The sequence below is a fragment of the Neodiprion pinetum genome, chromosome 2, assembly GCF_021155775.2.
Source record: "Neodiprion pinetum isolate iyNeoPine1 chromosome 2, iyNeoPine1.2, whole genome shotgun sequence".
Lineage (NCBI taxonomy): Eukaryota > Metazoa > Arthropoda > Insecta > Hymenoptera > Diprionidae > Neodiprion > Neodiprion pinetum.
The window spans coordinates 15,488,391-15,501,047 of record NC_060233.1 but is presented as its reverse complement, the minus strand read 5'-3'; the positions used below and the strand labels follow the sequence as shown (position 1 = coordinate 15,501,047).

The window sequence follows — 12,657 nt, the reverse complement described above, 5'->3', positions numbered from 1 at the left end:
TCGGGTGTCATTGTATAGTAATTCAACAAATTACCAAATAGCATCATAGTGAAAGACAAGAATAATATAAGAAAACTGAAATGCAATATTTATTACTTTAAGCTGCAGAAAGCGAAATGTATTGTATGCGATAGTTGTTTTTGCAGTTTGTAAGTATAGTTTGAGTTCTGTCCAGCACACAATTGCAATGTATCTCCACAGGATACGATATGTTTGATATTGTATGGTTAACACTGAGAGAAAAAAGTAGTTGAATAAAAAAAAAAAAATTGTTCCCATCAACTAAATTTGGCGTTCACAGGCGACGAAACAAATATTTGATTATTAGAACGATTTATAAGTTGCACGAACTAACTGAAAAATACTTCTACTGACTAAATTATTATTCAACATAAATACGAGGATGTACAGTCAACGAAATATCAAGTTGAACCACCTGTATTATCGAGTTAATACAAACATAATTTTGTTAATCTGAATATCCTACTTTTTGATCCAAGAAATGTTTGATCAATGCAACATCATGTCCTGTTGGTTTAAGAAAATCTCGGTTAACGGAACTGAATATTTAGTTTGAAAAATCATAGCTATATTCAAGCAACTGAACATTCAGTACAATTTAGTGCTTCAATCATTTGAAATGATTCTGATCAAAAATAAAATTGAAATTCTTAGCCTAATTATGGCAGTTGGTAGATTCTTTAATAATGCAAAAAACTCATAATTATTCGCAACTCGGAGTAAAAACACATTTTTAGTTTCCGATTCGACGCCGCGTGATATTTTTCGGGATTCGAACCGGGGGCCGCTCGAAAATATCTATGATTCTATTTATCGTATGAACTTTGGATTAACTTTTGCTCACTTGGATGACGAGATATATTTGTCTCAGCGACTTACGCGTTGGAGTTTTGTGGTTTTTTTGTTGACCAGCAAAAATTCAAAAGTAGTCAAATTTATTTGCCTATTCGTGATTGTAGATTAATGTAGGCAGATTCATTGGACTATTTGTATGAAAACAATTTTGTTGTTGTGTCGATATTTGAATCAACAAAAGTATTTGCAGTTAGTCGAATTGTATTCGCTGCCTTCGATCAACGAAACAAGTGGTACCTACAAAATGTAGATTTGTTTGGTCGAAGAAACCTAATTTTTTTTTCTTTCAATCATCAAAAGTTCCTGACAAAAGGCACATTTAGTTCACTCGAGCATACTTATTCAACTACGCATAATTTGAATGGAAAGAATAAAAGTTACTTAGTTTGATGAATTCAATTTGTTTACTAAATTACGTGTAGGTGTTGATTCAAGTGGATCAAATTTGATTCCACGAACTACTGAATTCTTCGTTGACAAAAAAATATTTAGTTGAAGCGATTGCTTGCATTCAATCTCAGGTAACCCCTTCTTTATCCGGATTATTGAGTTGACATAGCTAAATATTGTTTGGACCTATCAAATTTTCAATCAAATCAACCGCCTATTTCTAATATCTCGTTTGGTTGATTTAACCTGACAGAATTTATTATATTAAGTACCGTTTATTCATTTTCACAAAATAATGATTGAAGCAACAATTTTTCATCCAACTAAATCGATTCGGTTTATATAACGACTTTTTTCTCTCCCATTCCACGTAACCTGTATCAAAAACAATCAATAAATGAAGTTTCCCGTTTACTCTTCGTATTTTCGGAATTGTTGGTCCTACGCCATTTCAAATGCCTTCCTTGTAATCCTTGCTAATTTCTTCGCTGCTGGTCCTTCGCTCTCTTTGATGCGAAAAAACATTTCATGAAAGCTGAAACATAATCATTTTGCAATTCTCCAATCTGTATCTGTATAGATAGTTTCTCAATGGTTTAAAAAACGACTCTTTTTAATGATAGAATACAAAAAGTATCATATCGAACCAGTCAGAAACGAATGAGGATTAGAAAAAAGTAGAAAAAAAACGAAAAAGTAATAAGACATCTCTGTCTACGACGATTTCAAAGCCCAAATGCGAAAAGAGGAATATTTCATTTCTATGCACGATAACTTTGCAAGTCTCTATAGATTTCTCAATAATATATCTGTCACCAACTAATTAAAGTACACCCTTATTAGGGACAAGGAAAGTATAAAAATTTATGTTCACTTTCATGTTAATATCGAGGAGGACGTGTTTGGTCAAAATCAGAAAATAAAAATGTTTTTGTTGTGGTACCTATAGACTATAGAGTTTTGAATTAAATTATGTAGGAAATATGTAAGAGTAACGGACCCTGTATCATCAATCAAAAGTTTCTTGGATTAGCCACTGAAGTCGAGCGCTACAATCGGACAGAAACGAAACCAGCTGGAAGTAGAGCGCTGGGTTTCAGATTTCTCAGTCGAGCTCTAGACATGGTGAAGACTAGAAGTGTTCGAGATAGTTAAGTAGATTTCGGGTTCCAAGCAACAGCCATACGAGGGGGGAGTCCGTCAATTTTGAAGTTGAATACGAGTATACGCGGATGCAAATTGGAGGCGCCTGTTTCTCTGCGGCGTGGACACCAAGGTGTTCATGTGACCGCCAGTGACCGCGTAGGGATCCCGGCGTCAGATCACGAGCAGATTGCATATATCGAATCGACCATTGTTCCAAATTGTTGTCATCATTGAAAGAAAGCCTCAACCACTCCCGTAGCTAAATATAAAGAAGTTTTTCGGCTTGAGGGGGGTGTATATATGTGTGCCGGAGCCCCTCACCCCACGATTGATAAGTTAGTGGCGGCGCCGTGGACTTAAAAATGTCCATGTGACCGCGTTGGGACTCCGACGTGGGGCACAGTATGTACACTAGGGGACAATGAACCTGAGACGGCTAATTTTTTACACCATGCAGTTATGTTGGCAACACAGAGAAACCTACAGCGCCATAGTCGGCCGAGCACGAAACAAACTCAATCTCAATAAACATAACATAACCCATGACCTTCGAATCTAACCTTACTTTGTTTCGCGCTCGGCCCACTATGGCGCTGTAGGTTTCTCTGTGTTGCCAACATAACTGTCTGGTGTAAAAAAGTAACTGTCTCAGATTCATTGTCCCCAAGTGTACGTGCGCTACATTTCGAATTTGTGGCTCCTTAATCACGAATCAAGGTATTTCGGTACATTGCGGTGTGTTATGACAACTGTGTGTGACACGTGTATAATAAAGAATTATGAACTTCAGAATAAAAGAGTATTTGGATAAGATTGAAAGATATCTGTGAATGTAACCACGGCTCTCTATACTATGAACCCGTTGAGTCGGTGACGTAAGAGGTCCTTGGTGACCTGACTCCGGAACGGAGGCGTCATTGGCACAATACCTATAATATAATGAATCAAAATGACATGAATTCCCCTTCGTTTGAGAATCACCCCAATCTTCATTCTTCATTTGCAACCGAACTAGACATCGAAAATCTCTTCTTATTTATTGCAAGTTTTTACTGAACCCTAAACTGATCAATTTGTTTGAGAAGTTCGTGTGACAACTCTAGCTTCTGAAACGCACACTAAAATTAGCCATTAAAAATTCAAATATTGTTTCAATTTAATGAGCTCATGAAGTTTTGCTGATTACATATATATTTTCTATACTCATAAATATTCGAGATAAAGTATTCGAGAAAGTACACTTTTACCACTAATTATAAGTATCACTTTCATATATTCACCGCGTAAGTATATTTCGAGAAATTATTGTAAAATAGAAGAATAATCTTTGAGCTGGGACTTGGCATCGACTAATATTATTTGAAATTGATCACTGTTTTGCGCACTTAATAATCATTACCGATGTCATAAGGGTACAGTAGTCAGTGAAATTATTTTAGATCTATTTGTTGTATATGAATTGATGATGAGTAAAAGACGGTTTGAACACCATCCGAGAGAACACTAGCGTTATTGGACACCAATCAGAATCGGAAGCTGTATTGGTCATTCTATAGTTTTATTGCTTTTCTAAAAGTACATTTCTGGTTTCTTTATTTCAGATCACTGTAACGGCTCCACCGGTCCAGGCCGTTAGACTCCACTGCCGTTGAATATCTGCTTTGTAATAATAATAAGTCGGTATTCACTCAATATTTTTAAATAGGAAAAAAACTGAAACTTCATAAAATCTTGTTCTAACTGTATGTAAGGATCTGACCTTGTCCGCTTAGTACCCGTGTCAAAAAAAATGTTACAAATCGACGCGTTTTTAGGACCAGATCCATGTGCTAGTGCCTTAAGGATATGCAACTGGTATACATTCATGTGCTACTCTTGCTAGTGAACAGGCGACTCGCGTGTTCGTAAAAGAAAGTGATTCAACTATAAGTACTATATCATGTAAGATGGTGATACAATTGAATGAAAAAATTTCTTATATGCATTTTGTTTCTGGTAGGTTTATCAGTTGAAATAACTTGAATTGCGAAATTCGTTTAATGAAAACATATTGTATAATTTCAAGTTATGTAACGATAATGAGAAACTAAGTCAATTACTTGCCAAATAAATTTCAAATCGATCGCAATTCTGCTGTCTATAACTTCAACTTAATTAAAGAGTTGAAAAGCCAAAAATCAATGCGTTCATTGAAAAATTTTATGTACACGAATATATTCGTAATTTAATATGTTTTTTCGAAAAATACCAAAATAAGAAAATCTGAAGCAACGAACAAAGCTTGGTGTGCAATGTTTCATTTTAAATCGCTTCGAGATGACAAAAAATTTGGTGGATTCGTTTGATTTTGATCTAAGATGGCTCATTTTACCTAGACGATTAGTCTCTACAATTCCGTTTGAACACTTTCTAATTATCATATTGGTACCATTGAAAATTTAATTCTATGGAATTGCACCGCTATCGATTACGATTAATGAACGGCAATATTGAATTACTAATGAAAAAGAGCAAAAGGAGAGCATCTGCTTTCGTGAATTTGTAAAAAGTAGTCTTGTGAATAAAATGAGGCACCATGGATTGGAATCAATCAACTCGACGAGATTGTTATTTGTTTTGAAACAATTCAAAATAAAATATGGATACCTAGGATTTTGATTAAAATTTCAGTATGTTCTATTTATGTTATCAGACAAACCGTCGTAGCCTATGACTATGTCATTGTGAATATGTGATAAATTGTATACTCAATGTGCGACTGCTCCGTTATTTCCTTCTCAAATTAATAATAATTAATTAATATCGATTTTGGGTTCACCAACAGGCTTAATGCTCGTTATCATCTATGGTCAAATTGACCCATAGTCTAACCTTGAGACAGAATTTCAGTAAGTAACTGCCCACAGTAGAACATTCTTTTATGTGAGAACTTATACGTAATAGGAATAATCCAATAAATTACTGCAACGTATTTCACCACAAATAACCATATTTCTATGCCTCAAAATAACGCAATATTCGAATATATGTTTTCTCTTAAAGTACCATAAATCATGAGTATTGTGCATGAACATTATGAAAAGAATATTGAAAATTATAAAAAGTATGATTTTTCAGGTGGAAAGGTATTTTTACAAATTAAGTGCTTAACGATTTTTCAGGACATCGTGAGATTACGTTTCCTTCTAAGTAACGATTAGCCACTTATTCCACAACGTTGAAAGTATATTCCAGAATTTTCCGCCGAAATCTAATCCACAGTTTTCGTGCCAACAGCCGTTTAAGTTTTATCATGTGAATAAATTTCACCCGATGTAACAACCGCGGAATTCCCCAGATGAGTGACAATAGAGGGTTAGATATGAGAAATTGCATAAAAATACGACATTCTCGAATTGCGGACAGAGTGAAGCCAGTAGCGATTTAAAATCAGTCAACGACAGCTAACACGACCGTTGACCGACGAACAGCGAAGACCGACCGAAAGCTACGAAAATTGAATGTATAATGCTTGATAGTTGTTCGAAGGCAGCAACGGCGCAGCTCACGATCAGCTGAACGTATTGCGCATGCGCGTATCAAATGACAACTATCGTGCAATGCACATGGTGTGTCATGGCGACGATGCTGGCCGAGGCGATGTGACCGTTTAACGGATAAACGTACTTACGGTAGATTGGAGTGTTGTATTAGCAGTTCTGGAAGTATTTTTCCGGCGTTACTCCACTTTAATTGTGACCTAGTTCAGGGCCATCGGATTTCAACGATAGCCGAACGAACTGGAATTACGCAGAAGGAGCGAGAAATGTGAAACTTATGCTGGAAATAGCCGCGCGGGTGTGACGGATCTGACGGTGGTCACTCTATCGGCTGGTAAGTAATTGTTTACTAAACCGGCTTTTCGAACTCGGTCGCAATCATTGAACCGTTAGCCGACGAACTCTTCAGCACCTTTTGAACCGCGCTAATTAACGGCAAAATCGTTCCATTTTCAAAAATAGCTACACGTCAGTGGATGGTATATAAACAGATTATAGATATTTTTTGTAATAGCCTTTCGTATTCGAAATACTAGGACATAAATATGATAATAACTTGAATGGAATAGTTGACAAAATAAAGGCTATTCGCATAATACAAACTATTTTGCATCGCATTCGTCACGCAGTAAAAGCTGAAAGACCTTCAATTTGTCCATATTGAACCTCAATATACTGAAATTTGTTGCATTTCTTTAAGCTCGATGTCAGCGTAACAGATTTTCAATTCTGTTACACCCAACTAGATGCTTGACGAAAGCATGTAAGAAACTACGGAACCAAACTATTATACAAGGCACGTTAGATTCAATCAAATTCATTTAGGTTTTATAGCATGGAACGCTATTAGAAAATCAAAGTGTGCGACAAAAATGGAAAAATGCAAGTACAAACAAAGAATTTTATGAACAATGGAAAAATACTTGATAAAAATTTAAGTACAGAGATAAATTTTTGATCTTGTTTGAAATTCACAGGTTTTACCCTGACGCCATTTAAATGATTAAACCTTACCGGTTAATGATCGGAATAAATACCGGTTTCACTATTAAATTAGAAAGTGAAATAAACTTGGTAAACTGTAAATATTCTCCCCGAGGGGGAATGCTTAATAAGCTCAAAGCAAGAGATAGTGCTATTCATTCAGCGTCTACGTGGCCTTCGATAATGAATGAATGCAGTGGCTGAATCAAAAGTAGAGAGAGGACAAAAAATACCGTTTCAGAAATCTCCAGTAGTGTTATTTGCGCTTATAATGATATACATGAATAAAACGACATCTCCACTATGTAATGAAAATGAATTTGAGCAAAATCGAATGACACAGGCTAATTGTGAGATATGATCAATTTCAATTCCATTTTATAATTGGAATGTACAAAATTAAACTCAGGTATTTTTGATCAGATTACAATATTTCTTAGCTTATTTTCTTCACTGACTAGAACCCTGACAATTGTCAGAAAAAGTTCCCACAAATCTGATGTTATAGTACATCTATAACGCGCAAATGTAATTGTTGGAGATCATCTGTTGCACTGTACTTACACAAATCTATTCTGATCGACTCTGAAGATAGATATTTGCAACTCTTTTTTCAGAGATCTCTAGAATTTCCATAAAAACACTAGAATTTAATCATCTTGTTGAAGCTTCTAATTATAAAATCATCTTTTAATTACATCCTATCTTGTGCTCATTCAATTTTGTCAAAATCATTTCTATCACCTAATAGCAATATTGTTCCATTCGTGTTCACTATGTTGGGGCAAATGAAACTGCTGGTGTTTTTCTAAAAGGTTCCTTTTTCCTAGCCCAACTTCTCAATCAGATCGATCCAATTTATTCCTAACATTTAATCATATTTTTGGACTATAGTACCTCGTCACAATTCTTGTTTCTCAAGTCTATACGAATAAGTTTCTACATCGTGACTGCACATGTATATAATATTTCTAATTAGATTTGAAAATAATTGTTTCACCGATTGGCCAAGAGAAAAGGATTCTACTGTACTATGGGAAAAATTGTGAAAATGATAAATTTCAGTGCATGTCAAATGAGAAAAGAATCGACGGTGGATAATCTTCTGTCAACAGGAGGTAAGAGTTGACGTGACCCTGACCTTGAATGCCAAGTATATGGATTGGAAGCGCGAACCGCAAGCTCAGGAAGAAATGCCGCTAAGCCAGGTCACCCAGGGTAACACCCTGGGGGTAACCGGAGGCGTAAATCCAGGAACAACACCTCAGATAATTCCAATTAACTGCAACCCTCCGCCGTCCTACCACAATATAAACCTGCCAATTGGCCACCCGTCCGTATTAGCTAGTGATCGAGGAGCGCCGCCTTCTTACGAAGAAGCGATAGACCCAAATGGTAATGATAGTAATTGCATGATAATTCAATGATTAGAATATAGATCGATGGTGTTAATGATAATTTCAAAAATCAGGAACCGAGTAGTGACAAGAAAACTTTGTACCGCACTGCCAACCTTACGTATACCGCAAAAATGAAAGCGAATGCAAAAGATACAATGTTATTTTATCAATAGTCGAACAGCATTCATTTCGCCTAGTGTAATAAGAATTCTTGTGATTGTTAAAAAGTCCCGCAGTGCTTATACACCGTAGATTTTCTGATACTCATCATATTCTATGTATTTTAGCCCCGCCGCCATCCTACGATTCTTTATTTGGCCGAATGCGGGAGGCCCACAAGGCTTCCAAGGGTGTTTTTGACTTTTTAAAAAATATCATCGTTCTCCTTCTCGGCACAAGTGAGTCTGCAATTCGATATTCCTACTTATTTTTATCATAGCTCCGTACACATTTTGACCGTCTGCACAAGAATATTCTTAGTCATCATTAGTTATCAGTTTCACAACCTAATAATAACAATGATTTGTTCATCGCTATCTACCAATAGCGTTGTTCGAGTGCTTCCCATGCTTATTATATATTCGCTCGAGCACTTGGCCAGTTGCAATATGTGACTAGGTTTTAAAATACGCATTAAACAACGTCAGCCTCCGCATTTCGCAATCGAGTAATTGTTTTGTTTTTTTCATACCTTTTTTTTTATCTCATGTCGACCCAATGTCTAGTTTTACAATGTACACATTGTTTCATTTGGAAATATCTGTGTACACATGTACGTAAAAAACAATATAATAAAGCAACGAATACAAGTTTCACCCAACGTTGCATTTGTGTAGTGGGAATTAAGTTCAAGGTCTAATTGTAAGTTTATATTTTACGTACGTTAAAAGTAGGACACAGGGGGACCTTCACGATATATCAAGATGTTTTAGAGAGTTAATTTAAATGCTAATGCACGGGCCTTTTACTCTTGACTCTTTTATTGAACTGAAATTGTGATTTGAATTAACGGGTTTGCTGGATCGATATTAATAAAAATTGATAACATTTTCTTTTCTAGGTTTACTCGATTTAAGTAAGCTTGCCAAACTTCAACGAACTACAATTTTTTTTATAACTTTCACCGAATGATCCGTATCTAGAATAAATGGCACGGCTACAACTTCATTAATTAAACAATCAGTTAATTCGAAACTCTCTCCTTTCCAGTTGGGTGCACGATCATCTTAGGTGTGACAATAGTGATTCCAATTTGCATGATGGTGATCGGTGGACTTTATTTGTACGATTGTCCGCAGGGAGAATACATTCCAGTTTATCTATTAGTTGGGGGTGGTATTGGGGTTTTTAAACAGCTACTGCACCTTTCGGTCAGAGTTCGCGAACGGCAGGAGGAACGGGACGAAGAGAGAGTGAGACAATCCTCCACGCAAACCTTGATAAACTGCTTCATGCTCGGCTGGTTCATCATCGGTGAGTAGAAGTCAGTCGAACCATTAATGTTACAGTTTTTTACGCAATAACAGTCGGCGGTGTTCAGAACATTCCCAGACCCGTTTATGTTAATTTTTGGAGTTGCTCGTTTGGCAATTCATGGCTTTCCATTTTGGAAAAGTGCAACTCTCTTTTTTTCGTTTTTGATTCAAGAATATCGTACGGTTTTATTACGTCAGATTCCATGGATATTGCAGCAATCTGCCGAATTTCTAATATACCCGTCGCTAAAAATCTAAAAATATTCCGAGAGATCGGGATAAAGTTCACATTTTTTTAAATAAAAAACTACCACAGAAATTCTACGTCTACTTCGTTTTTTAATTAATTATGATATTTTCGAAAAATGGAAAAGAAGGAATAAGATATCAATCTTATAGCCCGCGTTTTTTACTAAAATTTTATTTATATTTAATGGTAGACCGAGATTACGTCGATAGTCCGTAAATTAAACTATTAAACTAAATGACAACGTCTCACAATTCAAGGAATCCTAGAAAATCATTGATTAGGTACTTTATGCGCTATCTTGTCAGAATCAATTTCGAGATGATTAATTCTTTTTGATATCGAATACGACATTTTTTTACGGGAATAATATTAGTTTCGGCTGAAAATTACTTTTTTCTAATTTCAATCTATCTACCTTTTCGTACTTCTAGTATTTAAAGAACCGTTTTACGGAGAAATGTCGATCTGTCTGCAAAACTTCCGCGATGATTTCGGAAACGGCGCGATGCAAAAATGTATAATTCATAGGATTTCTCGTTGAAATGATGCGCATGAAAAAATTCCATCGCCGATTATTTTTTAAATGTATTCTTATATTGAAGAAAAAAATTTTTTATTTTGCTGGTTTCCGTATACACCAGAAACTATTACAGAAATATTGCGATAATATTTCAAAGTTTGGTTTAATCCGTACTTGCAATATTGTAAAAACATTGCCATGTGCCCAAAATGTTTCAAACCTGCTGCAAAAGTTAAGCTGCTAAAATGTTTTCTGAAATATTTCAAACTTTGCAAAGTCACATTGCTACAAATATGGTTCTGGAATATTTCAAGCTTCTCAAATTTACGTCGCTATGGGATTATGTTATTCCCATAAAGTTGAATTGCTCGTTTGTCGAACTTGCCCCATGATGATGGTGGTTCACGACTCTTTAAATCGAGGAGATGTGACTCTGTTTTCCTCGTGTTAAATCTAACAATGTAATATTTAATTTCGTCAGGTTCCATGTGGGTTTACAAGGCGTTTGAGCCCAATTACGATCCATCCAGGGGGAAGTACTGCAACAAAACGCTGTATTTATTCGCCTTCTGGCTGATCACATGCGTCTACATTGCTTTGGGAGTCATCACAGCCTGCTTGTGCAGCATTTCCGTAGCTAGCATTGCTTTTCAAAGGCCGCCTCCTGATCTCATGTAACAATTCTCAGTTGTTCATTCTATGGACAATAACGCGTCGAAGACATTTTCAGGGCAAGACGTACCCTGCCAATAAAACACTTTGATATTGTGGTGCATGTTCGGATTACGGGGCCGGAATAAGTCGATCAATTGAAATTGTAACAGACATCCAAAACTGTTATTCCGATACTTTAATTTTTACTTCCTTTTCTCTTGGGTTTCTCACTCAATGTAATATATTTCACTTCAATACCCGAGAGAAAAGTCTAACTTTTAATTACTTCGTGAGCATCTGTGCCATTATCTAACGACAACGGGAGTCAATATCTCTTCACGATGTACATTATTACAATAAGATTTCTGAACCGTCTACTGTGTACATTTTTTTATTTTATCCCGTAAGCTTAATTTATGTGTAGTTCTAACTTAATTGCTATTATATTATCGTATTGTCTGTCCGGGAAAGAAATTTACATATGAATAACATATAATGTCGACATATAATTATATGGATATGTCCACTAAATTTTACAAATTTTAAATTCAACCTTAAAAGCCACTCTATTTGTTCCGTCGTAAAATTTTTAACGTTATGAGAATTTACCATACACATATACGTGTACTCGTGTACGATTTTGTTTCCCGGATTTTTTGTTGTGAGTTATTTTACTCTTGTATACTTTGTAGTACTGTATGATATATCGGATGTGAGAATTATAGAACGGTGTCTCGAATATTGAACACCTGAACTACGCAATTAAGAGACTAAAAACGCTTTTTTTACTTGAGAAGTCTTCTTATAAGCACTCTATACCTCTGGTGTAGAGAAATAATGTAATAATAATTTTCTTAAAATCTTCAACGAACTTTATAACATTTACGTACGAAAAATTTCCTATCTTATGATTGCAGAATGTAACACCTCTGAATGAAATAAAATGCTAGATAACTTTTTGAAAAATACTCAACGATTGTGTAATGAATTAAATATACGTTTCTATTACCGAAATTGAACCTTGTAATATTTGCTCTGGATTTATGTACAGTTCATACTTTAGTTAAACGCTTTCATCGACATAGAAATTCGGTTATTACAAATCGTGGTGGCCACACACCTGAAAAACCTGAAAACGTCAGGGAATTTTTATTTTGGTCAAGGGAAAAACGGAAAATATCAGTTTTCTTTCATGGGACTTAGAAATGATTTTTCGAGGTGACAAATTTACTTTTTTACATGAAGAAAAAAAAATTGCTTAAACTGACTTTGCTGTGCATTACATATATTTTTTTTTCAATTCGAATTGAATTTAAACCAAATGTAGAGTTAATAAACTGAATGATTTAGGTTTCAGTAACTTATCAGGACTGGGAAAATGTCAGGAAAAATTTGTGGCCACCCTGCAAATGACAGTTCTTAG

At 35.4% G+C, this 12,657-nt stretch overlaps 1 protein-coding gene across 5 annotated transcripts; it reads left to right on the top strand.

Annotated features, from left to right (window-relative positions):
• Positions 1–6,010: 6,010 nt before the first annotated feature.
• On the top strand, positions 6,011–12,202 carry LOC124212155 (uncharacterized). 5 transcript variants are annotated; one of them, XM_046611952.2, is made up of 7 exons: positions 6,011–6,285; positions 6,652–6,747; positions 8,051–8,330; positions 8,623–8,733; positions 9,396–9,410; positions 9,545–9,808; positions 11,062–12,202. In XM_046611952.2, the coding sequence occupies exons 3-7, from the start codon at positions 8,093–8,095 to the stop codon at positions 11,256–11,258; spliced, it is 825 nt and encodes a 274-aa protein (XP_046467908.1). In that variant the 5' UTR covers positions 6,011–6,285; positions 6,652–6,747; positions 8,051–8,092; the 3' UTR covers positions 11,259–12,202. The 5 variants fall into 5 exon arrangements, with proteins under 5 accessions (XP_046467908.1, XP_046467907.1, XP_046467905.1 ...); XM_046611951.2 differs by having other exon boundaries at positions 6,652–6,833; XM_046611949.2 differs by lacking the exon at positions 6,652–6,747.
• Positions 12,203–12,657: the final 455 nt, after the last annotated feature.

What these genes read in the sequence shown, in the direction of transcription:
- LOC124212155 (XM_046611949.2), top strand. Translation starts at nt 8,093, where the DNA reads ATGGATTGGAAGCGCGAACCGCAAGCTCAGGAAGAAATGCCGCTAAGC. An exon ending in AGAAGCGATAGACCCAAATG is followed by an intron (nt 8,331 to 8,622) that starts GTAATGATAGTA and finishes TATGTATTTTAG; the next exon opens with CCCCGCCGCCATCCTACGAT. An exon ending in GCTCGGCTGGTTCATCATCG is followed by an intron (nt 9,809 to 11,061) that starts GTGAGTAGAAGT and finishes TAATTTCGTCAG; the next exon opens with GTTCCATGTGGGTTTACAAG.